The 27,001-nt window shown below is 45.0% G+C and overlaps 1 protein-coding gene across 2 annotated transcripts in view; it reads left to right on the top strand.

Annotated features, from left to right (window-relative positions):
* Positions 1 to 27,001, top strand: part of mTor (serine/threonine-protein kinase Tor) — a 96,142-nt gene that overhangs the window by 14,850 nt on the left and 54,291 nt on the right. For both annotated transcript variants that reach the window (XM_084599383.1, XM_084599384.1), the window contains exons 10-24: positions 2,240 to 2,333; positions 4,714 to 4,919; positions 5,364 to 5,486; positions 5,574 to 5,657; positions 7,249 to 7,341; positions 8,890 to 9,024; positions 13,570 to 13,699; positions 14,511 to 14,701; positions 15,308 to 15,361; positions 15,640 to 15,726; positions 16,188 to 16,355; positions 17,355 to 17,467; positions 20,030 to 20,144; positions 25,810 to 25,950; positions 26,609 to 26,755. In XM_084599383.1, coding sequence (XP_084455509.1) covers positions 2,240 to 2,333; positions 4,714 to 4,919; positions 5,364 to 5,486; positions 5,574 to 5,657; positions 7,249 to 7,341; positions 8,890 to 9,024; positions 13,570 to 13,699; positions 14,511 to 14,701; positions 15,308 to 15,361; positions 15,640 to 15,726; positions 16,188 to 16,355; positions 17,355 to 17,467; positions 20,030 to 20,144; positions 25,810 to 25,950; positions 26,609 to 26,755 — 1,881 coding nt within the window. The remainder of the gene's footprint in view (positions 1 to 2,239; positions 2,334 to 4,713; positions 4,920 to 5,363; positions 5,487 to 5,573; positions 5,658 to 7,248; positions 7,342 to 8,889; positions 9,025 to 13,569; positions 13,700 to 14,510; positions 14,702 to 15,307; positions 15,362 to 15,639; positions 15,727 to 16,187; positions 16,356 to 17,354; positions 17,468 to 20,029; positions 20,145 to 25,809; positions 25,951 to 26,608; positions 26,756 to 27,001) is intronic.

Raw genomic sequence — 27,001 nt, forward strand, 5'->3', positions numbered from 1 at the left:
CAAAATCAATGTTAAATATCCAAAAGCTGTGTGTAAGCAGGTGTGGGAAGTTTTCAGCAATTGAACTCATTGCTAAGAGTTCTGTGATAACAGTTTGTTTTCAGGCTCGGAAGTAGGCTCTGTACAATCAGTGTTGTACCACAGATTCTCATTGCGGAGCCGCATTTCTATCGACTTCTTGTGAAGAGCTATTTTGCGAATTGATTTTCAGGACATAAAGGTATTATCGCCCCTTGACGACCTTGTAGTATTAAGGCCGTAGCATTACTGATGTAAGAGTTTGTCAGCTAATCAGGGGAGCTCAGCAAGTTGTCATCCCATAAGAACAATGATTAACTGCTTAGAGCCTACATGCTGGCCAACTACCATTCACAGACTGTTTCCCGCTAAGTAAGAAGAAGCTTGAATATTTAGCTAATCATTTTAGGCTGGGTTTAGCTTCTGTAATTCTGTACTGTATTGTGTATTGGCAAGACAAAGTATTATGTGCTCTTGTTTTGCCCCTCAGTGCTTCAGAATTTTCACACACAGGAGTCGCTCTTCTTGTGGTGGTCTGTGAGTGGAGCAGGTAGTATGCTTACTTGCCTACAGCAGATGTGTTGTGCTTACCAGAGCTGGCCTCACAACTGGAACAGAAATCGTCTAACAGTGAGAGCCATCTTGTAGCACTTGTAATTTAATGTCATCAGTGATTAGCTTGAACAGTCTGATAAACTAGATAAACTATGCATAATTTGAAATTAACAAATTTATTGTTATTATTATCATTTGCAGTAAATTTTGCATGCTTGCTATGCAGTTTTAGTGAAACTAAAATAGTATACTAGCTATTAGATTAAGTGGTCAAAAACTAATCAATTTAAGTTAACTGAAATCTTTTTTTTTTTTTTTTTTTTTTTCATTGTCTTAGCTTTATTTCTGACTCCAGAAGCAGTGTTTTATAACCATTGCAAAGCATGACATGACTAAGATGGCTAAGATGAAGTAACACAGGAGTCATTGACTCTTATATTAAGGGCAGTTACACAAGGGGGCTCTGGGTTCACTGTCAACATGCATAGAACATGCTGCAGCTGCCTATAGTCCACTGAAATTGAAGTGTGCTGATTCAAGCAAAATTGCTGTGGTAACAAGCTGTACGCAAAAGCATGTCTCACAGATGCAATGTCATTGAAGGGTACATGCTGCATTCTTCATAAGTTCAACCTTATGTCCTGCTGTAAAATACAGTCGGATGCATATATGTCATACTTAAGGGGATTGCAAAGCAGTTCTATACTATATCGTTAATTTGGTATATAAAAAATGGCAACTGATAGCTTATCTGTAAATTAGGAGCAAGAGTACTTTGAACCTATGCTCATGGCACACCTCTCGCACTTGATGGTTCTTGTGAATCAGCCACTGCCTGTTATAAAATTCTGAAAATAATGCGCCATAAGTAGGTTAATCTCATTACTGGCCGCTTTTACCACATTTCGATCGAGGTGGAATGCAAAGCGCCCATGTACTGTGCAATGTCAGTGCACATTAAGGAGCCCTATGCAGTCGAAACTACATGGAGCTCCCAACCACCATGTTCCTCATAGCCTGAGTTGCTTTGGGTCATTAAACCCGTAAACCAAACCATCATTAAAAATAGTGGCTTCCGTAACGCCTTTAATTAGGTTGGCTTCACCACATGGCAGCAATGTAGTGTGGAAAATGAATACATACAAGAGATAGAAGGCCACCCTTGAACACAATGCACATTCCCTACCCAAGTCCCACGGTTTCACAGCCCTAGTGCTGCCAGAAAGTGCCCTAAGCCGTGCAGCCAATCCGTCTTTGTGTCAAACGTGATCAAGGAGCGTGCTGTTCAGTATATCAGTTGCCCTGGTGAAAGTGAGTTCATTAACCGCAAACTATGGTGCTGTACTTTTGCATGGGACTTCCAATTGGATGTTCTGACTGTTCGATGAAAAGAGGTATTGGATATATCTGGGCTTGTCTGTAGCAGCATAATTTTGCCTTTACGAGCAGTTGTAATGGCTCATTGCAGTACCCGTAGATATGACTAAAATTCTTCCGTCCTAAAAGTTTTAGGCTTAATGGCTTCGATAATTCATTACAAAATCGCAGCTCCAGTAAGCTTTCAATTATATGCAAAGCCTGCGTCATGTGATTTATCTTGCGGTTCTCTAAAATGACAAATCCTGTTTACTTACCACAGTACTCTCTTATTGCTCTTCGGTTACAGAATATGAAAGCAACTGGCAAGTACAGCGTTTCCCTCATGGACGATGTTCAGAGGGTGCTCGGCAAGCTGCTACTAGCTGGTGTGACTGACACTGGTAACCTGAAATTTATGGCTATTTTATGTCACAGGTGAAGCATAAGCAAGGGTTGCAATTGGAATACCTTTGTTGCTTTATGTGTCTAAGCCTATTGGGTTAAATTTCTTGTCATCACAACGGCATGTGAGCAGCAGTTTCCAGCTGTCTCTGAGGCAAGTATGTTGCATCAGTGCAACGTTTGAAGCTATAGAAAGGAATCTTTGTGATACAAACACTGTTGGTGTCAATTTCAGTATGATTAAAGTTCCCTGAAAAACATGCAAAATTTCGGCTGTTCCAAGCATTCTCCCTCTCCCGCAAACGAATCGCGAGCAATACACGAGTCACAACCACACCTGCAAACACTGAGCAGTGGTGAATCGACGGTGAACAGCCGTAGATCAATCCCATCAGGTTAAACGTAGCTGCACGAATGCATTTTCCATGCGGATATTTTTTAAATTTTTTGAAGGTAATGAATTTTAGATAGTTGTAATATCTTTTATGTGATGTTATGTGATGTTAGGAAGATAGTGAGAGACCGGAAAGCGTGCCGTTATATGGTCCATAGGGTCACGAAGAGTCGGACACGACTGAACGACTGAACTGAACTGAATATCTTTTACAATCCCTTGAGATTTGAATCGGTGGAATTCAACGGCAATTTCTTGTTTAGCCCTTACTTGCCCCTTTAGTATCAGTATGCATTTACTTTTACCAGGAGCATTTCACTGGTGAGCATTTAAACTACTAGAACGTCAGTTTCTTATACTGTTATCACATGGGTACTTTGGATCGTGATCAAGTCAATCAAAACCGAGCTCAATGCGCATCCGGTGTTGCTGCACAGCGAATTCAATTGCTACCGCCCATAATCCTGCTATACCACATTGACCGCGGTCAAGCTGTCGTTGCCACTCTCGTTCGCAGACATTAATCAAATATACCAACTAAAAGTAAAGTTTACTAAAAAAATTTATTGTGGAGCATAAACATAAAACGAATAACTTTGTCTTTAAGTTTATGTGATTTGAACTGCAAAGCTATGTTTCAAACTCCTGACACCATGTGCGTGGTTTAGCACTGGTAAACGAACGTACGGCCTCGACCACGTTTGCCAGTTTTCGCATGTGCTAGTCTCCTGTACTCTGCCTGCGGGCGCAATAGGTGACACAACTGTTACTCGTCCAATGAAAGCGTGGTCAGAAATAAGAGAACAGAGTTTTAATCAATCTTGTGTAACAAATTACGATATTCATTGTGCGCATAGCGCCATCAATCGTGTAGCGATCTAACCTGTCGATTGGAATCGAGTGGGCACATGTAGCAAGGTCTATCTCAGCCATGCTTAAATCTTCAATCGCGATCTTAAGTCTGCCTGTATGACAGTGGTATTACGAAGGCACAGATTAACTGTTGATCTCATGCCAGTTTTGCTCAGGCAAGCAGACCATTTTATTATTTTTTCTACCCATAAATAATCGGGCCTTGGCATATAATAGGTAGGTTTAACTTAAAATATTACTTTATTAAATGCACTTGAAAGAAAGTTGGAGACACTTAAGCTCCACTTTTAAGGGGGTGATGCAAAGCAATGGCAGCTCCTTTTGCAGATACTCGTTCCTGTACATGCCCTTGCTACTCCCTTGATAACTAATCCTTTAATCTATGACTTTATTATCTCGCAGATCTCATTGGCTTGCAGTCAGTAACCTACCCATTTATGTGAAAGACCACCTGACATCTATCTATAAAGCCCCTCTTTAACAAGCCGTATGGACATGCCTTCGTGCTTTAGGAGTACTGTGTCTTACTCTTTGCCCAAGAGTCCTGGAAAGTTTGATTCCCATCTCGAATGGAAAGCTTGAGTTTGCAGCACCTTCCATGTCATGTGGTCACGTAATGTAGCACAACCCGCCTACCAGTGGGTACCCACTCATATCACCTGCCAACTATCACTTGCTGGGGGCATGCCCGTGATCCTTTGCCCGCAATGCTGACATTACAAGTTTTTCTGCATAATGGGGTTTTTAATGCTATGACATTAAAATAGCCACTGCAAAATATGCAAAATTTTGTAATTAGTGCTGACCACCAGTTGGAATCGAAATGGAACACCTATGTTCTGTTTGATGTCAGTGCATGTTAAAGAACCACAAATGGTTGAAATTAACCTGTTTCCCTTTATATGGAATTTCGCGTTGCCAATATGCTGTTCAGGATGTTAAGTTCTAAATACTAAAGAAACAAGGATTGGAAATGAAGATGAAATGCTGATTCCCTCTATTAATATGGGTTTTTTCTTATCGGTGATCGGGGTGCATAATTTTGTTTGTGCTTGAGTGGCTGAACTTGCTGCTTCATTTACCTCCTGTTTCCTTTTTTTTCGTGTTGGCAGACTCGGATGTACGTTACTGTGTCCTTGCATCCCTGGATGAGAAGTTTGATGGTCACCTGGCTCAAGCTGAGAACCTCAGTGCCTTGTTCATCTCACTTAATGACGAGGTCTTTGAGATTCGAGAGCTTGCCCTGTGCATCATTGGCCGGCTAAGCAGTTTGAACCCTGCCTACATCATGCCTCCTCTCAGGAAGGTCTTGATACAGGTACACCATTGCCTTGGTTTGGGCAGCTATTGCACAACCGGAGGGGTCTTTTCAAACAGAGCTAAAGATGGTGGCAGTCTTACACAAATTGCGTGGTTTGTCTTCTTAGGTTGCACATACTTTTTCAAATCTTTCGCATACTTAGAGGCTACAAATTCATATTCACAATCATTGGAGAGAAAGAGTTGAATCCTTTTGTCTACCTGTTGCAGACAGGGGGGCAGCATTTATGACCAATGCGTGCAGTATTTAAGGATATAGAATTGATGTGATGTATGTCATGTAACATCGAGAAACAGCTTCACCTCATAAGGAGGGGGTTTTGAATAGACTGCACTGAATTTGTTCCCCGACTTTTACTCCACAGCAGTAGCTTCTACCTAGGCTCATTTTTGTTGGCCTTACATTATGGCTTTTGTTTGTTGCTGTCTGTTTTCATCAAAGAATTTGACCGAATTGGAGCACTCTGGAGTGGTTCGCAACAAAGAGCAAGCTGCCAAAATGTTGGGCCACCTTTTGTCCAATGCCCCGGGACTTATACGCCCATACATGGAACCCATCCTGGCTGTAAGTTCTCATTCGGCACTGATTACTGAATTGCTATCGTTAGAAAGTTACCTTGGCAGACTTTTGACATCGCATAACTGTGTGCAGGTGTTAATCCCAAAACTCAAAGCCCCCGACCCAAACCCTGGAGTTGTGATATGTGTCCTCGCAGCTGTTGGGGAACAGGCACAGGTAGGCACACCTTCATTGAAGGTGATCTCTGTTCTTTTATATTTCATTTCTTCTTTTATAATGTAATATGTAAAAGTAGTGAAAAGACTTGCACTTTTCACTACTGTTGCCAATGTGACAACATTGGCTGTGTCACTTTTTCGAAGTTGTGTTTCTGCACCTTCTCCATATCTTGTCTGCACACAACCAGACATCTCTTCTGGTCATTTAGCTGGTAGTTAGACGTTTCCCCAAAGGTCTCTAGAGATGGTGGCACAGATGCAATGAAGATCGCACATTGAGAGGTATAGTTGTCACTTCCTGTTTAATGGCGTCTCTTATCCCCGGCTAATGGTGTGGAATTTTATGACTGACGTTGCATTTTTTTGTCTGATGAGGCTCCTAATGCTATCGCATTAAAAAGGTGACGTAGCCTATTATAAGCAGCTTACTATCAGCCATACCAATACCGCATGTTCTCAGCCATCCTTATGTCGTGATGTCTGCAATATTGAAATATGCCTCCCAAAATAAAGTCTGTCAGTTATCTTAAAAATATAGTGATTTTGTTATCTTAAGATATTTGTTTACTCTAGCCCTCAATATAGTTAAAGCTGATTCGCATGTCCTGTCACCAGTATTCGAATTGACTGTTCTCGGGAAAGATAATTTAAGGTGTGATAGTTGCTAGCAAGATACTGCTTCCTGTACTATCATGGCAAAGTGAAGTCTGCTGCTGTATTATTTACCATAACATTGCTCTCCAGAAAAATATATCGAATAAAGAAAAAGTTGAAAAATGTCATGCTTTATTATACAAGCGCTTTATTGCTTTGTAAAACATATTGTGTTTCTTGCATTTATAAAAACAATGTAACATCATCAGGTGTCTTAAGAGCGGCCAGGACCAAAGTATAAGTTAAATTATGGTTGGGAGCTGCCCTTCCCTCGAACAGAAAAAATTTCTGTAAGAAAATTCTCAGTGCCCATCTCTCCATCTATCCTTTGGCGAGTGTTTTTGTTTTTTGTTTTTTGTTTTTTTGGGGAGGGGGGGAGGGGGGGGGGAGTCAAAGGAATGCATTAAGAAAATGCACCCTCCCCCCTGCCCACTTACTTCAGTGGTTGCTTGTAAATCCATCCCATAATTGAAGATACTGTGTTTGGGTCATGCTGCTTAGGGGGAACGAGACGACAAGAAAATTTGTGGTCTAACCACTTCTGGCAAACCTAAGCAGCAGGGCTTGGGCTTGTATGGGCTGCTACTAATATGATCACAGGCAAATAGGTTCTCTTTCAAAGACAAGCGTTTTATTTCTATCACCATTGACAAGGCATAGGTGTCAGTTTTTTATATCCTCCTGCCTTGCAGCTTCTCTTTTACACTTCTGATCCACAAGCATCCAGGAAGGTGTTGGCATAACGTCTTGTGATCATGTGTCCTTGGAAAAGCTGTCTGTTGCTAACCTGTGAGCTACTTTAGTGTTTTTCGTTTCATGAACTTTGAAATCTTTCCTCCTCCAGGAAGTCTCAGATACTGATGTAGCATTGCATTGTGCACAGGCATCATCATCATTAAAACTGGCTCTCATGGTTTATGTGACCATTTCTTCAGGTCAGTGGAACAGAAATGCGGAAGTGGATGGGTGAACTGCTGCCAATCATCATTGACATGCTGCAGGATTCATCATCATTACCAAAGAGAGAGGTGTGTGGCAATGTCCCTCTCGGCACGTATACTCGATCTTGCCTGTTGTTTTTTTATCTGCCTTCTTCTCTGGGAGGACGGGCAGCTATTGTAAATTTTGGACCAATTTTTATGGCCCCTGTTTTTCGTAAACTGGTAAGGTTCTTACAGATGCATACAGTACAACCTCGATAATTCGAACTCGGTTAATTTGTAATCCCGGATAATTCGAAGGTTTTCTGCGGTCCCGTATTTTCCAATGTAAATTTGGACGGATAATTCGAACAGGCGGCCTGCGCCAGCCCGGTTAATTCGAAAATTTGGACTGCTATGCGGCAATGCCTGATCCATGTTTCGCCGCAAACCCGGCGAAACGACGGGCCTACGGAGCCGCGAGGCAAAGCCACATAGTAATGGTGATGATTTATAGGCGAAGCGCCCCAGCCGGAGCACTCTCTGCACAAAAATCGGTCCACAGTGCGCCTCGTGCACCGCCGAAACACGCGCCTGCAGAGGAGAAGACGTGCTTCACTGCAACACGGCGGGCATACCGGTTTTTATCACGTGACCTCGCCCCCACTCCATCCCTTGGTGTGCTTCGCCCACTCTTCCCCCGTGCCTCCGGCGCTGCAAGTACGCCACCACCACCACCACGCCGGTCTCGCCTGCGCCATTTCTTTGTGTTGTGCGCTGTGGTTAGGGGTCGGCTACTATGCCGTTTTTTTGGGCGGGACTGTGCAGAAGTGCTAGCTTTGTGACCGTAGCAGTGCAGAAATGCCAAAGTACAAGACTTTAACGCTGCAGCAGAAGTTCTGCTTGATCCAGGAAGCAGGCAAGAGCGCTTGTTCAAAGACCGAGTTGGCCAAAAGGCATGGCGTGCCCCTCTCTACGTTGTCCACAATATTGAGCAACAAGTCAAAAATGCTAGAGGCTTACGGCAAGACCTATTCTTCGAAGCGGTCACGAGTGCGGGCTCCCACGTATCAAGATGTGGAAGCTGCTCTGCTTCGCTGGCTGCAGAAAGCAAACGCTGCCCACCTTCCCGTCAATGGAACGCTACTGCGGGAGAAGGCCAACGACCTAGCTCTACAACTTGATCGCTGAACGTTATCCGCAGTTTTGTTGAGTGCCGCGGTGGAAGTTCAGAGATGTTTCGTCTATTTGACCAACTCGAGAGCATGACCTTAGGAGCCGCAAACTACCGGACGCGGCAAACCAGCATCTCTGATTACTTTCAGTAGTAATTCAAAATATGCCGAATAAAGGTAACACGTTCCTGCAACGAATTTTTTTGCCTAAGTCTTATTTCTTGGTGTGTTCGGTTAATTCGAAAACCCGCTTAATTCGAAGATTTCTCGCGGTCCCGATGACTTCGAATTAACGAGGTTGTACTGTATTTCATTTATGAATATACGAAGCGGGTCAAAACTTCTGCACCAGTGCAGGTTTTGGTTGTGATGCCTACTCAAGCAAGTACAAAAGAACTAGCTTCGTTGTTGATGATTGATGAAAAAATATAGAGAAGCAATTAGCTTTGTGCAGTTCCATTAAGACTTTCTCTGTTTATAGATAAGCCTCTGGACACTGGGCCAGCTGGTAGAGAGCACTGGCTACGTAGTGGAGCCTTACCACAAGTATCCTACCCTGCTCGATGTTCTACTGAACTTTCTCAAGACTGAGCAGTCCAGTAGCATCAGAAGAGAGGTGAGCATTCCGTTTATTTGTCCCTTTCATTCAGTTTTGATTGAATAGTGATGATAGCATTTTACCTGTTACAAAAGTACCATATTTAAGGGGTGCTAGCATTTTACCTATTACAAAAAAGTACCGTATTTACATTAATTATAACACGAGGTTTCTCGGAACATCAGTTTTAGAGCGCACCTTGTGATGTAATCAGAAACAAGGCACAATTATATTTTTCCTGATGCTCAAGATACAGCATGCATTACCACAAGGCTCATAAGCTGCAAAGAGAAACCAGCTTTTTGACTGCCCTTGAGTCGCGTAGCTCATATGGGTCAGGGAAAGGGTGGTGACGAATGCAGAAAAATGGCTACAGAGATGGATAGAAATAACAAAAAATGTGTACAGTGGAGTCTCGTTGATACTGTAGCGGATGAAATGGTTTTAGTACGGTGAACGTTCGATGAATGAAGTCTGGTCGCAAACGGCTCAAAGCCCAGATCAGTCTGCGCATCTCACTCTTCTTCTAACATTTCCCCCCACCCCTCCCCCCCCATCCACCCATGTAGACAATTCTCGTCCTCGAGAAAATTAGATGGATCGACGATGGCAGCGTTTCAGGCAAGCCACATAAACGACTTGTGTCTCGCTGGATCTGCTGTTATTCGTCGTCACTTTGGCGACGACGTAATTCACATCATTCAGTTGGTCTAACATGACGAAGGGGCCATCATACTTGCACAGAAACTTCTCATACAATCTTCGCTTGCAGATAGGCGTCTAAAGCCAGACGAAGTCTCCAGGAGAGTATGTCACTGCACGATGATGCAGGTCGTAGTGTTCTTTCACGTGGCTTTGAGAAGGCAGTGTGCATAAGTGGGCTATACAACGGGCTTCTTCAGCACGACATAGTATCTGGGTATCTTGTTGGAGGGAAAATGGGAAGATGGTATCGAGGAAAATGTGGGGAGTTCTGGTATATAGTAAATAGAAATAGTCAGACAAGACGTACGTGGACAGCATGGTTGTCAAGGTGCGATTGGTGCGCTCGGTGAGACTGTTGTTTTGCGGACGATACGGTGTCGACTGTCTGTAGTGTGAACCACAAAGTCACTGCATTTCTTCCACGACATCAGCAGTAAATTGCCAACCACGATCACTTATTATAACACGGGGTGCACCATGGCGAAGAATAACAATGTAGAAGAAACGACGAAACATCAGCAGCCTTTGCGGTAACAAGAGCAGCGGTCTCCACGTATCTGGCAAGATAGTTAACGTAGACGATAATGGCGGGCTGCAAAGGACCGGCCAGCATAATGTTGCGTGCTTTAAGTTGTTGGCATTGTTCATATGTTGCAACGTATTGCTTGGTCGTCTTATAAACTTGCAGCCAATAAAAATGATGGCGAATTTGGTGTAGGGTACGACAGAAGCCTAGATGTCCAGTGTGATGTCATTGTGCATAATGTGCAAAACTTGTGCGCGGAGACTTTTCGGGATGACCAAAAGCAGAGCAGCACCGTCGACTGAGAAGTTCTTCTTGAACAAAATACCATCCTTGATAGAAAATGGTGTTGAATCTGCTCTTTCTTCTGCCTCTTCTATAAGAGGCTGCAGTGACCGGTCGTTGCATTGCTCTCACCTAAAGGTCGCCATACTTGGAAACATATGCACAAGCAAGGCTAAACACCCTTCAAAACCGTCTTCATCGTTGACTGCAGTCGGCAATAGATGGCGTGACAATCAGCCTGCATCACTGTGATGCCACCCTCTTTTGTATGCGACACCAAAGTTATATTCTTGTAGGCGTAATGCCCAGCGTGCCAGACGACCAGATGGATCGCGAAGTCCAATGAGCCAACATAGAGAATGGTGGTCAGTAACGATAGTGAAGTGGCGTCCATATAGGTATGGTCAAAACTTTTGCACAGCGAACACAACTGCGAGGCACTCCAATTCGGTAACTGTGTAGTTGTGCTCACATTTTGTCAACTTGTGGCTGGCGTAGGCAACAATGTACTCAGCCCCGCTATGTAGCTGGACAAGCATCGCCCCAAGACCAGTGCCACTGCCATCAGTGTGATTCTTCATCACAGCTGAAGTGTCGAAGTGGCGCAGGAGTGGTGCTGTAGTTGGAGAAGACTTGAGCAGTTTGAAAGAGGATTCGCACTCAGGGGTCCACACAAATTGCGAATCCTTTTGCAGGAGAGACGTAAGGGGGTAGGCAATTTACGCAAAGCCAGCAATGAAATGATGAAAATAAGAAGAGAGTCCAAGGGAGCTTTTCTGAGTGTGTGGAGTTTCGAAGTCTCATCATGTAGCGATCTTCTGCGGATCCAGCCTGATACCATCCTTGTTGACGAGGAATCCAAGACTAAAGTTTGTTGGTATCCAAAATGGCACTTCTCTGAGTTCAAAACGAGTCCCGCTCTGCCAATGCATTCAAGAACATTATGGAGCATCTCATTGTGCTCTTGGAAGGTCTTTCCGAAAATGATGACATCATCCAAGTAACACATACATTTTTCGCATTTTAGGCCACGAAGGATAGTGTCCATAAATCACTCGAACGTCGCGGGAACATTGCATAATCCAAAGGGCATGACATTAAATTCGTACAAACCATCTGGTGTTACAAGAGCAGTCCTCCATCAAATGTAGTGAATGAAATGGTTTTAATACAGGTGAACTTTTGACGAATGAAGGCTGGTCACAAAAGGCTCAAAGCCCAGATCAGCCTGCGCGCATCTCTCTCTTCTTCTTCTTCTTCTAACTCCTCAGTAAGCCGCGACGTGGCGCATAACAATACGATTCTGATGGACGTTGAAAAGAAAAACATATTATCCGAAATTTGTATTATCCAAACAGGCTCCAAACGACTGCAAATACTTACATACGTGACACAAAACTTGCTTTTATTAAAGCGCTTTAATATAACTGGCTGGGAAAGGAAAAATCAAGTATTATGCTGAAAAACGTATTAAACGGGATCGTATCAATGAGGTTTCGCTGTAGTTAGTAAAAGTCGGGTAGAACAGTACATAGCACTGAAGCAATTGAGTGACCAGCAGTGCTTACTAAATGACGGAAAAATGTGTTTGCTCCATGCTTGTACAACTGAAAAGGAAAAAAAAAGTGAGGGCCTCCAAATATTGAAAATTTTTAATAGTTTTCAAATAGTATTTGCTATTTGATTCACACTGTGCTTTCACTGTTCAAACTATTTGCAAGTAGGCTGAATAGTTAAGTTGCAGTTCGCAAACCTTCTATATCATCATCATCATATTTTATAATCCCTTAGGGCCCCGTTGGGGTATTACATGAGGGAGCGAAAACAAAACTAGATACTTTACAAAAGGTGATGATAAATATAATAAGATAACACAAAACAGAAAAATAAATCAAAGAATTTGCTAGTCATGATCAAGGCTTAGCATTACTCTAATGCTAAGAGCATCACACTCGTTGGTGAGATGTTCGGGCATCATTGCGAGTACACAATTATTATAGAACTGTTCAGAATCTGCAGCTGTGGCACAACCACAGGTGCTATCATCCTAGTGTCTTCCGACTTCCCCAGCTCCCCCACTCTCCCTGCTCCACTCATAGCTATATCGCACAAGTCGCAGCAGAGGTGGTGGGAGCTGCTGCCGCAGTAGCGCTATCAGCATGGTCGTGAAATGTTTCTCTGTATTTATGACTTCGAGTAATAATAGTTCAGCGTAAACATTTTCACGACAATTTCACCTACATGTATTCCTTATCTTGGTTCCGGTTCTTTTTGTCCTTTTGGGTCTCACAATACAACTGCATAGTATAATGAAAGCCTGTATGTAACAAAAAGTAACCGACTTTTCTCAGTTTCATCATTGCCAGGTTTAACTTTATATGTAGGTGGATTTCTCCGGAACTTGTGTAAGAATAATACTGTTTATGAAGACCAGAAGGAAGGCAGGACCGAGGGTACTCCAGTCAGGAGCATCCAGTGATGTGGGCAGAGCATCTAATGAAGGGCTGTTCACCTAAGTTTGTGTATGATCACAAGCCTTGCCGAAATACATGTAAGGATTTGCTACCTGAGTAGCTGTACAGCCTAGTATCTCATGTCTCGCTGAGCAACGGCCTGGGTCTCGAGGAAATGCGTGGGAGTCATTGAAGGGATGGACAGGCACGCAGCTGATCCCCAACCAAAACAAAACGCCCCCTTTATTTAGCAGGCTGTATATATACGCAAAATGCCCCACTGCGTGAAGCCACTATCTGTTAATACAACTGAATGGTAACGGCTTCTACAGTATCTGCAGAGACAGTCATATCATACTGCGTAGCTTTCTGAGTGACGCAGACAGGGAAAGACACAAATTGGAGGCAGCATTATGCAGAGAGTGCTTTTGGTTCTCCCTGTCCTTCATTAAAAAGCTCCACTCACTCTCTTGTGGCGTATGTACCTTCTAGCACCATTCTTGGAGCCTTATGTATGTCTTCGTAGAGACATCAAAATGTTGGTTATGTGTTTTTTGCGTGCCTACGTCATCTAGTTTTTTGCCTTGACTTTTGCAGGCTATCCGAGTGCTAGGTCTGCTTGGTGCATTGGACCCTTTCAAACACAAGCTGAACATGGGCATGATTGACGACTTCAGTGATTCAGGGGCAGTTGTCAGCATCAGTGTGGTTCCCCCTGAGAGCCAAGGTCTGTGATATTTAGCTTGAATAATATACAAATGTAGTGCGCAATGAGCATAAGGCCTCTGTTGCCAACATGCATGCGTGCCCAGTGTTCATTAGCGATGCTGATGAGTTTTGATTGTGTTAAGATTGCATTTTATACAGAGATACGGGTATAAACTGTTGCATTGTTCCTGGAATCGGCGCATCGATTTTTTTGCTTTTCAGTACAGAGATATTGGTGAGTTTTTAAATCGAATGGCCCTATTGGTTAGGGGGATGGGAAGAGTGGGACAGACAAACCAAATTCTTCGTTTATTTATTGTTATTATTTTTTATTATTTCTCTAGAATACTGTGTTTGTAAAAAGTTATGAATTGCACCATGACGCCCACAGCATGTGGTTTGCAAGAGGATTTCTTTGTGTTGGGGTTCGGTTTCCAAAACTTCCTTTATTAGTGCGGTTGGTAGCAGTGTGGTTTCGGAATTGCAGTGGTAGGTGTCTTGTGAAAATATACTGATTGCAGCCATGGTAGCAGCAAGATGCTTACATTCATTAAGACTACACAATCAATAACAGCTGCTGTCCTGCTGATTTATGGCGTCACATTGGAAACCCAGCATAGGGAAGTTGAGACTGAAACTGCTCAGGAAAGAGCATTGCAAATAAAGACACTTGTATTGTTGGCAGAAAAATGAGAGGAGAAGAAAGAGTAGTGGATACATTGGTGGCCACATTGCTTTTCGGGGCATGAGGGCATTCATCAAATGCCAGTGGCATTCTTCCCGAGCACTCAGTCCGTGCATGACTGCTCCCTCCCTGTGTGCTTGTGCAGAGCTTAGCGCGAGCGAGATGCTGGTCAGTATGGGTGGCAGCCTGGAGGAGTTCTACCCAGCTATGGTGGTGTCGACACTCATGCGCATCATGCGTGACCCCACCCTGAGCCAGCACCACACAAACGTTGTCCAAGCCGTGGTGTTCATCTTCCAGAGCCTTGGTCTACGCTGTGTCCCATACGTGCCCCATGTGAGTAGGCTGCACAGCATGCTTGCCCCGTGAGAGCTCTCTTGTTGGGCGGTAGCAAGTCTCGGAAAGAAACAGAGGCTCCATGGTGGGCATTTCTCTCAACAGAAAGCTGCCACAACAAGACTGTTTATTGGTTGAGATGTTTATTCACTTGTTTGTCGTAAACAGAGGTAGTAATACAGATCAGTTATGACCAAACCCAGCTAGACATCGGTGCAAAAGCAAGCATACTCGTTGAGAAGCAGAAACACTGGGATAGGGACTCGTGTGTTGTCTTAGTCATGTACATATTGGCCCACATCTGTACATTAATGTAATGACACCACCAGTGGGGAACTTAAAGGGGGAGTTGCTCTTCCCCCCCTCCACCACCACCACCACCACCCAAAGCTGTGAATCTTCAGTAGGAAAACCATCACCTCCGTCATCTCTTTTTTTTTGTTCCCCACTTTGACGCGACGCAAATGCATAAATAGAACCGCTCTCTCCAAAAGACATCCATAAATCTGCCCCTGGATAATATGTGTAACAAATGCAGGTGATCAATGACTAGCACATACATGGTGCTACTCATTCATATTAATTTTTCTCTTTACTTGTTCTCAGGTTTTGCCAGCACTGCTTAATGTGGTACGCACAGTGGACGCAACGTTCAGGGAGGTAAGCTTTCATGGTACAGTGTCTGCACTTGCAAGCTGGCTTTTGCCTTCGGGCGGTTCCTCTGAGAGCTGTTAGTTTAAATTTTGTAACACAGATTTAGTGAAGGGAAATAGTGTACATTAAATTTCTTTTCTCTGTTACTAAATTTGAATTGCGTGCCTTATATATAAGCTTGTTGACTATTTATGCAAGTTTTGTCCAGAACAGAGGTATAGAAGTTTAGTTTCCAAATTGGTTGTTATGCGTAGCTTCTTGTGACTATTGCACATTCTTTTCAGTTCCACTTCCGTCAGCTTGGTCAGCTGATTGCTATTGTGAAGCAACACATTCGCAATTACTTGGATGACATCTTTGCCCTAATAAAGGTGAGTTATTCTTACCTTGGTTGTATTCATATTCGCAATGACTGTGAAGGTTAAGCTATGCGTCACATCTTCAACCAGTGCTTAAGGCACACTGAGGACAGTCAGAATTTGGGCTCTAATTATAAGACTACAAGTGATCTCAGCTAGAAAACGCCAAAAGTTAACATACAAGTCTTGGGATGACTGAATGACTTGGCAAGGGAAATGCATGTGTCAAAACTAGTTTTGGGGCGTGAATCTTAAAGTGTGCCAAACCGTCGTTCACTTCACAACATGGGAGCAACCCATTCTTTTTTGGCAAAGACATCCCAAGCAGGAAGGCTTTTAAATCCAACTTTCTATGTGATAAATGCATCTTTTTGTGCTAAGAAGATCCGAAGAAGGAATTTTCACAGAAATAACAGTAATTGCATGGAGTTGTCCTCAAGGGATGCATGGATGCATTCTGCTTGTGTGTGCAGGAGTTCTGGGCAGTGAACAGCCCAATCCAGCTAACCATCATCATGCTGGTGGAGCAGATTGTGACATCTCTAGGCTCAGACTTCAAGGTGTACCTGCCCAAGCTGGTGCCCCATGCTCTCAAGGTCTTCATGCACGACACGAGCGCAGACAGGGCTGTCACTGCAAAGGTCTCACTTGCTCTTTGCCTTTCGTTAACTGGTCCCTGTGCCGGGTATGGGCATTTTAAACAAACAAGTCGTGTGTAGATTGGACATCGATGTCAGTCTCTGTAAAAGACTAAAGCCATGCTAGCCCCCGAAAAGTGGTGAAAATTTAAATGTAAGCCCTTTCGCATTACCATTCAACTAAGCCAACCTCTTGACCCGCTACGCTGATATCTGAGCATTGCCTTGACGTCTCGGCAAATGACATTTCATTGGTCCATCATTGTAATCGCCGCATGAAGGGCAGGGGTAGCCGGCATGTTGATTTGTATAGAAGAAATTCGTTAGTTCAAACATCTCAAAAGAATGGAGATCAGTAGTGGGCCGTAACACAAATGAAGACCAAATGTGGTTTGGTTTATTGATATATGTGTGCATGCGAATAATTTTTTGGAGCCTTCTTTCTATACAAATGCTACAAACATAAAAAATATAAAATATGGGTAGATATATGAAACGCACTAATATGTTTACTCGGCCAGCAGTCTCAAGCTGGATGTGGTGGTGAACAAAATTATCAGTACTGCATTGGTTTTTCTATAGATTAAAACCACATTTACTGTGACCTCAAACGCTCAACGGACCTCAACTTTGAGTTAAGGGAGTGGTAACTAAGTGAGCTGAAACTGCATGTTCGTGAACAAGTAATTGCAAGGAAAACCACAGACAGGAGCCATTAACACTGTCGCGTCATACCCTTAGAGGAGGAGTGTATCCCCCCATAGTTTCAGAGCGGTAGCGTCACCAAAGCCACTGTGAGTATTTCGGTTGAGGTGGACGAATGTATGACTATCTAAACAGCGCGCCACTTGTCAAACCAAGTCCAACCATAGGTTAAAACGTGCTAATTTTTTAAATCTCTGTTTTCCATAGTAGCTGCTGGCAGCACTGTAGAAATTCCAAAATAAGTCCAACCATAGGTTAAACCGTGCTAATATTTTAAATCTGTGTTTTCTATGATAGCTGCTGACAGCGCTGCAGAAATTCGGTTGCAACCTTGATGACTACCTGCACCTCATACTGCCTCCCATTGTCAAGTTATTTGACTCAGCAGACGTCCCCAAGAATGTCAGAGCGTAAGTCACCATTAATGTTGCCTGGTCCACTGGCATAGTGGACTGTGGGCAAGTGCCCAAGTATGAGAATGGAGAATGAAAAAGGTGTCATGACTGCTAGTATATGCATTATCTGCATTTTGTTATTTAATGGCAGAAAATAAAAGCCAGTATGTTAAGTAGTCCATTGAAGCTGGTTTGATTTTAAGAGGAGGGCCCCCTTTTATGAACATATCTTCCATATCATTTTGTTAAAAAACAACAAAAAAATTTAAACATGCACATCTTTGGGGCCATTTTAATGGACCTCGTGAAGAAGGGTGCATGTATGCATGCCTTAGTGTTGATAAATGAGCGGGTGGAGCTTATCACTCGTGATGTTTTTTCTATCTCTGTCCTGATCTGTGTGCACTTCTTTATGAATAAAATGTCAACAACCTTCAAATATTGAATATCTTGTCAGAGAAAAAAAATGCAAACATTGTTCGTCTTGTTCATTTCAAAATTCGCATGATATTTGCAAATACAGTTTAACTAAAACTGCACAGAAGTATGTATCCCTGCTGAAAATTCCAGTGTACCAGTCTTTTTTACAGGGCAAACCTGCCTGGAACCGAATGGAGCTTCATATTGCTACTGAATGCAATCAATTCTCGGTCATTCGGCCTTCAAAGGACTAGAAAAAAATGTTCATATTAACCGAAAGCGCGAGTTATCAAATGGGCCTGAAAAAGTTAATGGTGGCTCAACTCAGTTAAACCAGGATATGCGTAGTGAAAGCTACCAGATGTATTGTTCACAAAGTCCAACTCGAAACTTTCCCGTCGCTGATGCATTGGCTGCAAAACGTATGGTGGGATCGGCGATTTGGCATGTCTTCTTGGCGTCTTCTGAATCTTCTTGTTCCATTTGGCCAGCTTCTTCATCTTCTCCTCCCTCTTCTGTCCCTTCCCGTCGTCTTCTTCCGTTCTTCTTCTACTTCTTGGCGTCTTCTCAATCTTCTTGCTCCATTTGACCGGCTTCTTCTCATCCCTCTTCTCTCTTCCCTTCATCATCATCTTCTTTTCCTTCCCTTCTTCTGTGGCTTGAGCAACTAGTTGCCGTGGTTACGGCACATGCGCAGTAGTGACTAGCAACACTTCCCTGAAATGTGCCACTGACTAGCCTAGTGTAGCTTTCGTTATAAAAACTGCCCAAAACTATTTTCATCGGAATAATTTTATCCGATGAACGCATGCAAGATGAGTGTCTACATTTGAGATGAAACCCAAGTGCGAATGCCATTTTGTTTTTCCTGGTTTCGTCAAGTGTATTCGAAATTTAAAATATTTGTAGACCCCTATACTCTATCTGATCACTTGCTTGCAGCACTGGGAAGCTAGGAGCCCTGTTCAGCCATTCAGGAGGGATCGTTTACTGTGCTCCTCCGCGACGCGTCGTCTACACGTTGCCTGTTCTTGGCATGTGCAGATGTGGCTGTAAAAGAGTATAAATAGATCCTATCTATGCACCAAACATTTAAACAATATTCATAAGATTTAGAATAGGCTTTTTAGTTGCATTGTGCTGTTTGTCACAATTGCGCTTGAAGATCATCGTGTGCAAACGAAGCTGTGACGGCAACTTCTGCCTAGTGGCACCATCGGATTTTGCAAACTGCAACCATTTTTTTTTCTGGGCCGACTTTCTGCTTTAGACCTGAGAGAAGCAAAATTATCATCCGAAATAAAAAACAAAGGCAATTTAATGCTCGTGAATATTGCTGTAGAGGAGATGAGGCCAAATGAATGCCGGATGCACCATTTATGACCAATAAGCATACCAAAAAAACCAGTAACAATAACAAGTTGACTACGAAGCGAGATGACCTGCTTCGAAATGCGTCGCTATGTTGCAAACGTAATTTCAGCATACGCAAGATTCGCGTGCGCTAAACTCTGGAAATAGTGTATATAAATTGAGCATATGTGAAGGTTCGATTAGCATTTGGGGAATGTGCGCGTTAAAACATCATTTCTGGCCACTTTGTACTGGCACTACACACTGCAGCAACAGACCATCGCCTCTGCACTTATTGTAGCTTTGGCAGTGCTGAAAGGAATACTGAGATAGAGTATAGGTAGTTTTTATGCATGGTGCTTTTTAGTGTGCCTCATCTTCTCTGATTTAATAATGCAACAGTGTTTGAAGCCTCGATGGGAAAAACAATTCATCGTTCAGCATTGTCTTCATACAGTTCTTTGATTGGTTGACGGGGCATGTGCAGAGAGAAGCAATGAAGGAGGAGGAGGCCAACGGGACATCAGACTTTATGCTATCGCATTCTTGACATGTTATGTATAATTAAATGTCCCCTATATTTATTCCCGCCAGCATATCGACGAGTGATGAAATTCAGCGCAAATTTGCTCATCTTAGAATTATTGTGTGCTCACAGATTGTTGCTTTTTTATGTTTTTATGCATAATTTACTGCTCATACAATGAGAAATTAATCAACGTAACTGGCTGGCAGTGGTAGTCAAATATTCAAAGAGCTGAATGCAGGAGTTCTTTCTTAATGCCGGATGTTCTATCTCTGCAGCACTGCCCTCGAGACCATCGACATTCTTTCGGAGTCTCTTGACTTTTCAGAGTTTGCAGCCCGTATCATTCACCCCCTGGTCCGGACCCTTGACACCACCCCTGAGTTGCGCTCGGTAAGTAGTCTGTCCTGGATGGGATTTGCTCTGAATAAGTGTTTGGCACAAGGAGTGAAAAAGCAAAATTTTTATGAAAGTGAGGGTTTTCACCATTTTATGGGTCTTGTATGGGGCGGATATTACAGCTGTCGTTTTTTTAATAAACTTGCGTTCGAAATTAACGGAGCCTCCATAACAACTAAGAAAATCTGTTAAGCATAAAGTGTGATGTTATGTGTATAGTAACCACACTAAGCGCGCCTTGTCATGGACTGGATGTAGCATGCTATGGCTGCATGTTTCTGTCGATGAACTGTAAGCCATTGAAGCTGGTGCAGGCTATTCAGTTGTATCTGCTAGTGTTCTGTCCTTATAGCAAATAAATGAGATTTTGTTTTATACATATTGTTACTTAGCTGTATTCGCTGTTTGTGATGAGGATGAAGAAGTGCAACAGACTCTGAGAAGACGACGACGCTGAGTGTTGTGAAATCGGTGCCCTCATCAACGTTAGTTGTGCGGACAGCTTTGGGACTGTAAATCTTCCACGTAACATCTCTTGGTGGAGGTTAATCTATTCGATCCCCTGTCACAAGCTGGATCTCCGCAGCGGCCGCCACATCGGAACCACCACGATGACTACCGACTCCTCTACCTCTACAGCCGCCGCCCCTGCTGTTGTAATGGCCCACCCCCGTGACCCCGGAACCTTCTGCGGGACCGACGACGTCGACGTGGACGACTGGCTAGCCCTATACGAGCGCGTGAGCAAGCACAACAGGTGGGATGCCACACTCATGCTCGCAAATGTAATATTTTACTTGGCTGGGACCGCGCGGGTGTGGTTTGAAACCCACGAAGACGAGCTAACATCTTGGGATATTTGCAAACAAAAGCTGCACGACCTATTCGGAAAGCCTATTGGCCGCCACATTGCCGCCAAAAAAGCGCTCGCCTCTCGGGCCCAAACGTCTACGGAGTCATATCTCACTTACATCCAAGACGTCCTGTCTCTATGCCGCAAAGTCGACCAAGGCATGCCTGAGGAGGATAAAGTCGGCCATATAGTAAAAGGCATTGCCGACGATGCCTTCAACCTCCTGTTGTGCAGGGATTGCTCCACCGTGGACTCTGTGCTGCAGGTGTGCCGACGTTTCGAGCAGGCGAAACAGAGGCGCATATATCACCGTTTCGACCGGCTGCCGAACACGGCTGCTAGCTCCTCCTGTATCGATATCCCGACTCCTCGACCGCCTGCGAACGACAGCACTTTGACACGCATTGTCCGCCAAGAGCTTGAGGCAATGACTCCCGCGGCCTCGCTGTCGCATACACCCGACAACACCCTGGCTACCATATCACTTATTAAGGCTGCTGTTCGCCAAGAGGTTGCGAATATGGGCCTCCCTTCTACCAGCACCACCGACACCACGGATTCAGGACCTGCCCCTCCAGTAATTGCTGCCACCTCAACCAACGCCGGTTTCTCGCCCCGATATCGTTACCGCAACCCAAATGAATGGCGTACCCACGACAATCGCCCCATCTGTTTTACTTGTTCTCGCGTTGGCCACATTTCCCGCCACTGCCGTAGTCGCTGGTACACGGCATCTCATCAGTACACCTACGTTGACCGCCGCGGAGACTATGCCCCTCGCTATTCCCCACCTCGCCCCGACCAGACCCTTGCTGACCCCGGTTCCACTGTCCGTCCTGCCAACCGTTCACCATCCCCGCAAGCACGACGTTCGCGTTCTCCTCATCCTCGCCGCAGTTCGCCAACGTCCTACTCTGGCCACTTACCGGAAAACTAGCCAATGCAGCTCCCGGAGGTGACGCTGCATTTATGACCCGGACTGAAAAGCCTCTGTTGACCCCTGCCCTACAAAATAACCGTATGGACGTCCTTGTGGATGGAGTTCCCGTTTCTGCTCTAATTGATACAGGCGCCCAACTGTCCGTTCTAAGCTCCTCATTTCGTCGTCGCCTCAAGAAAGTCCTTACGCCAGCCGTCTCGTCCACAGTTCGCGTCGCCAATGGCAGCCCTGCTGGCGTGGTTGGCATGTGTACGGCGCGAGTTACAATTGCTGACCGTCATGCCCCAGTGTTGTTCACCGTCCTACATGAATGCCCCCACGACGTTATCCTTGGCATTGATTTCTTAACAGCCCACTCTGCCCTTATCGACTGCTCTAGTGGCCTACTTCGCTTGGACCTCCCGCCCTGCTCTGAACACCCCTCCTGCTCACCCAGACTTCGATCAGCACAGTTTAGCCGCCTTCCTCCAGAAACTGCCGTTTACATCCCTATGTCGCCATTCCCACCCGTCCCAGATGGCGACTATCTCGCTTGTCCCATTACTGATGTCATGCTGCAGCGGCACGTCACCCTTCCTCATCTAATTGTGCACATCTCCCAGAACCGCACCACTCTCCCAGTCCTCAACTTCATCTTTTCAACTCAAGTTCTGCCCGAGGGAATTTCATTAGCTTCGCTGTCCCCGATGACCGATTGTGCCATTTCAGCTCTGTCTACAGATCATACAACTGCCGTCCCTGCCAACACCCCCTCATCGTCCACATCGCGCCCTGATCCGCTTGACAGCATGATATCAGCTGATCTGCAACCTGAATTCGCCGCTGATTTACACAAGCTTTTGTTTACCTACAGTGACCTTTTTGACTTCGGCACCCGCCCATTGGGTCAAACGACAGTTGTAACCCACCGCATTGACACCGGGGACGCCAGTCCTATCCACAGGCGGCCCTATCGTGTTTCGCTTGCCGAGCGACGCGTCATTCAAACGGAGGTCGAAAAGATGTTAACGAACGACATAATCGAGCCTTCCAGTAGCCCCTGGGCATCCCCTGTCGTGCTGGTCAAGAAGAAGGATAACAGTTGGAGATTCTGCGTTGACTACCGTCATTTGAATAAGATAACCAAAAAAGATGTATATCCTCTTCCGCGCATCGACGACGCGCTTGATAGTTTGCACGGAGCCAGCTACTTTTCATCCATCGACCTTCGTTCCGGCTACTGGCAGATTTCTGTCGACGAGAGAGACCGTGAAAAGACAGCGTTCATCACCCCTGACGGCCTCTATCAATTTAAAGTCATGCCTTTTGGCCTATGTAACGCCCCTGCAACTTTCGAACGGATGATGGACTCATTGCTGCGCGGCTTCAAGTGGACGACTTGTCTTTGTTACTTAGACGACGTCATTGTTTTCTCGTCCACTTTTGACAGCCACCTCTCTCGCCTTTCTACCATTCTCGAGCTATTCCGCCGCGCCGGCCTTCAACTCAACTCAAAGAAATGCAGTTTCGGCCATCGGGAAATCAGAGTGCTTGGTCACTTGGTTAATGCTTCCGGTGTTCAGCCTGACCCTGACAAGATACGTGCCGTCACAGATTTTCCCACTCCGCGTTCATCCAGCGATGTCCGAAGCTTTATTGGCCTATGTTCCTATTTCCGACGATTCGTCCCGAACTTCGCAGTCCTTGCTCGTCCGCTCACCCAACTCCTCAAGAAAGACGTTTCATTCTATTGGGGGCCTGAACAAGTTGCAGCTTTCTCAAAGCTTATTGCTGCTCTTACTACTCCACCAGTCTTGGCCCACTTCAACCCTTTCGCCAATACTGAACTCCGTACTGACGCAAGTGGCCATGGAATAGGAGCTATTCTTGCTCAGCAACAACACGGCCGTACAAGGGTGATTGCGTATGCCAGCCGCCTCCTGTCAACGCCCGAACAAAATTATTCTATTACAGAGCGAGAGTGCCTGGCGCTTGTCTGGGCTATTACGAAATTCCGCCCTTATTTGTTTGGCCGCCATTTTACTGTGATAACAGACCATCATGCCTTGTGCTGGCTTTCCTCTCTCAAAGATCCTACTGGCCGTTTGGGGCGCTGGGCGCTACGATTACAAGAATACACCTTCGTCGTCTACAAGTCCGGCCGGCTTCACCAAGATGCCGACTGTTTGTCACGTCATCCCGTCGACTCCCCTAGTCCTACAGACTCTGACGATGATGCATATGTCTTATCTGTCTCCGCCTTTGCCAACATTGCCAAGGAACAGCACTTAGATCCTTCTCTGCATTCCATTATCCTCCGTTTTACCTCCGACCGCCCTGACCCATCTCTCGCCTTATTTGTGCTCCACGAGAACACCCTATACCGACGTAATATGCGACCAGATGGCACAGACCTTTTGCTCGTCGTTCCACAACACCTGCGTTCCACCCTCCTTGAACAGTTCCATGATGCTCCCACGGCTGGCCACTTGGGTGTCTCTCGAACATACGACAGCCTGCGCCGACGTTTCTACTGGCCGGGGCTCTACCGCTCTGTCCAGCAGTACATTGCCGCGTGTGAACTGTGTCAGCGTCGGAAGAAGCCCACAATTTTGCCTTCAGGTCATATGCAGCCAATACCCATACCAACTGACCCATTTTCCCGTATAGGCGTTGACCTCCTTGGCTCCTTTCCAGTTTCCACCTCGGGGAACAAATGGATCGCCGTCGCCACCGATTACGCTACTCGGTACGCTATTACCCGAGCCATCCCGACCAGCTGCGCCACAGACGTCGCTGACTTCCTTCTAGAAAACGTAATTCTTCATCATGGTGCTCCTCGCGAACTACTAACTGACCGTGGCCGCTGTTTCCTGTCGCGAGTGGTTGACGAAATTCTCCGTTCGTGCTCCGTCCGCCACAAATTCACCACCGCATATCACCCCCAGACCAACGGCCTCACGGAACGTCTAAACCGTACCCTCACAGACATGCTGGCCATGTATGTGTCTGACGACCATCGAGATTGGGACGTTCATCTCCCCTTTGTCACATTCGCCTACAATTCATCTGTCCATTCTACCGCTGGATACTCCCCATTTTATTTATTATTTGGCCGACACCCGTTACTACCCTTCGACACCTCTCTACCCGCGGCAGACGCCACCAGTACTTACACCAGTGATGCCGTCACCCGTGCTCATGATGCCCGCCGGTTAGCTCATGCCAGGCTCTCTGCATCCCAAGACTCTCAAAAGATCCGGTACGACAGCCGCCACCGTGATGTCCACTACACTCCTGGATCTCTCGTTTTGCTGTGGCTCCCGTGCCGTCGAGTGGGCTTGTGTGAAAAACTTTTGCCCCGTTACACTGGCCCTTACCGTGTTTTTGCGCCCCGTGACCGACGTCACCTACGAAGTTGAATCTGTGGTTCCGAAGTCCACGTCCACAGCTCCAACCTCCGAAATAGTGCATGTGTCCCGTCTGAAGCCCTATCATCAACGTTCTATTTCGCTAACATAGACCGCACCGGGACTGTGCTTTTCCCGCGGGGGGGTAGTGTTACTTAGCTGTATTCGCTGTTTGTGATGAGGATGAAGAAGTGCAACAGACTCTGAGAAGACGACGACGCTGAGTGTTGTGAAATCGGTGCCCTCATCAACGTTAGTTGTGCGGACAGCTTTGGGACTGTAAATCTTCCACGTAACAATATTGTCCAGTTTTGAGTAAAGAGTAGCTTATTTGTTAGGATGCCAGTCTACAGCACCCTTAGCGTGTGGTGGTTATGTGGGTACAGTGTTTCTGCTCTGTGTGTTGGAAAGCTATGTATTATGAGTTCTGCTAGTGTCTCACTACAAGTAACGGTTTGTATCTTTTGGCATTTGCAGCAAGCTATGGACACCTTGTGTGCTATGGTTGTTCAGCTGGGCAAAAAGTACAAAGTCTTTCTGCCACTGGTTACCAAGGTCATTGACAGCCACAAGATCATGCACCAGCGGTACAATTCTCTGGTGACAAAAATCGTTCGAGTGAGTGAAAAAAACAATTTTTGGTCATGTTTTTACAGTTGAGTAAAAGAAAACAACTGCAATTACATGCACAAAAAATAAAAGATAAGTTGGTCTTTCGACTCCTTAAGGGAAGCCATCTGTAGAGTCATTCTGTTACTGTTGTTGTAATTAACCTGACAAGGGTGCTTCATCTGGGGGTTACTCTGTGTGTTAGACTTGTGTGCACGCCTATCAGAATAAATCGGTAGCCATGTTTTGATGGCGGCAGAAGCAAGGTGCTGGTATATTGTGCAATTTTTGTGCATGTTAAAGAATGCCAGGTGGTCGAAATTATCAGAGTTCTCCACTACAGCATCCCTTGTAGCCTGAATTGCTTTGGGGTTTGAAACTGCATAAACTAAAGCAGACTCAAATAAGTAAATGGGTGCATGTGTTGCTGGTAAATTGAATGCTAGCACTTTTTCCTTCTGCCATACCTTCTGTCTTGGGACACCATTTTTTTTTTCTGGTTTTTTGTTTTTGCACAGTATTTATTTTGTTTTGTTCTGTTTATTACAGCTAGATAAGGTCATAGTGCTTCTTTATCTTTTCAGTACTAATTTATCTGCTTTCCTGTTTGCATCTCTATGAAATTTCAGCGAGAATGTTAAGTAGCTAAAATGATGTTCTCATTCAGAGCACCAGTCTCATGGACGATGATGAACCATTTGTTGTGGATAAGCGGCAACCCCGAAACAGACAGCAGTCAGAGGACCAGCCTGCATCAAATACAGAAATCACAATGGTCAAGAAGCAGAAGGTCTGCTCAGCCAACTTGGAACGGGTAGGTTGTTCACTTTTGCCGTAGATTGAGCAGTCATGGGCAGCAAGGTAGGCCAGATGTAGGGAAGGTCGCTGACTTGTTCAGCATCAGCACGACAGCTGTTCTGTGAGAAAACCTTTGTCTACCACTCAAGAGGCTTTGTTATGTACCACGTGCTTTGTTCAACTAGCCCAGCGGCTCCTCTAGTGTGGTAGCTCCTTCACCTAGAGCAGTAACCATTGAAGCAGTTGTGTGCGATGTGTAAAC

This window comes from Amblyomma maculatum, chromosome 3, assembly GCF_055883805.1.
Source record: "Amblyomma maculatum isolate TAMU_Amacu chromosome 3, ASM5588380v1, whole genome shotgun sequence".
NCBI lineage: Eukaryota > Metazoa > Arthropoda > Arachnida > Ixodida > Ixodidae > Amblyomma > Amblyomma maculatum.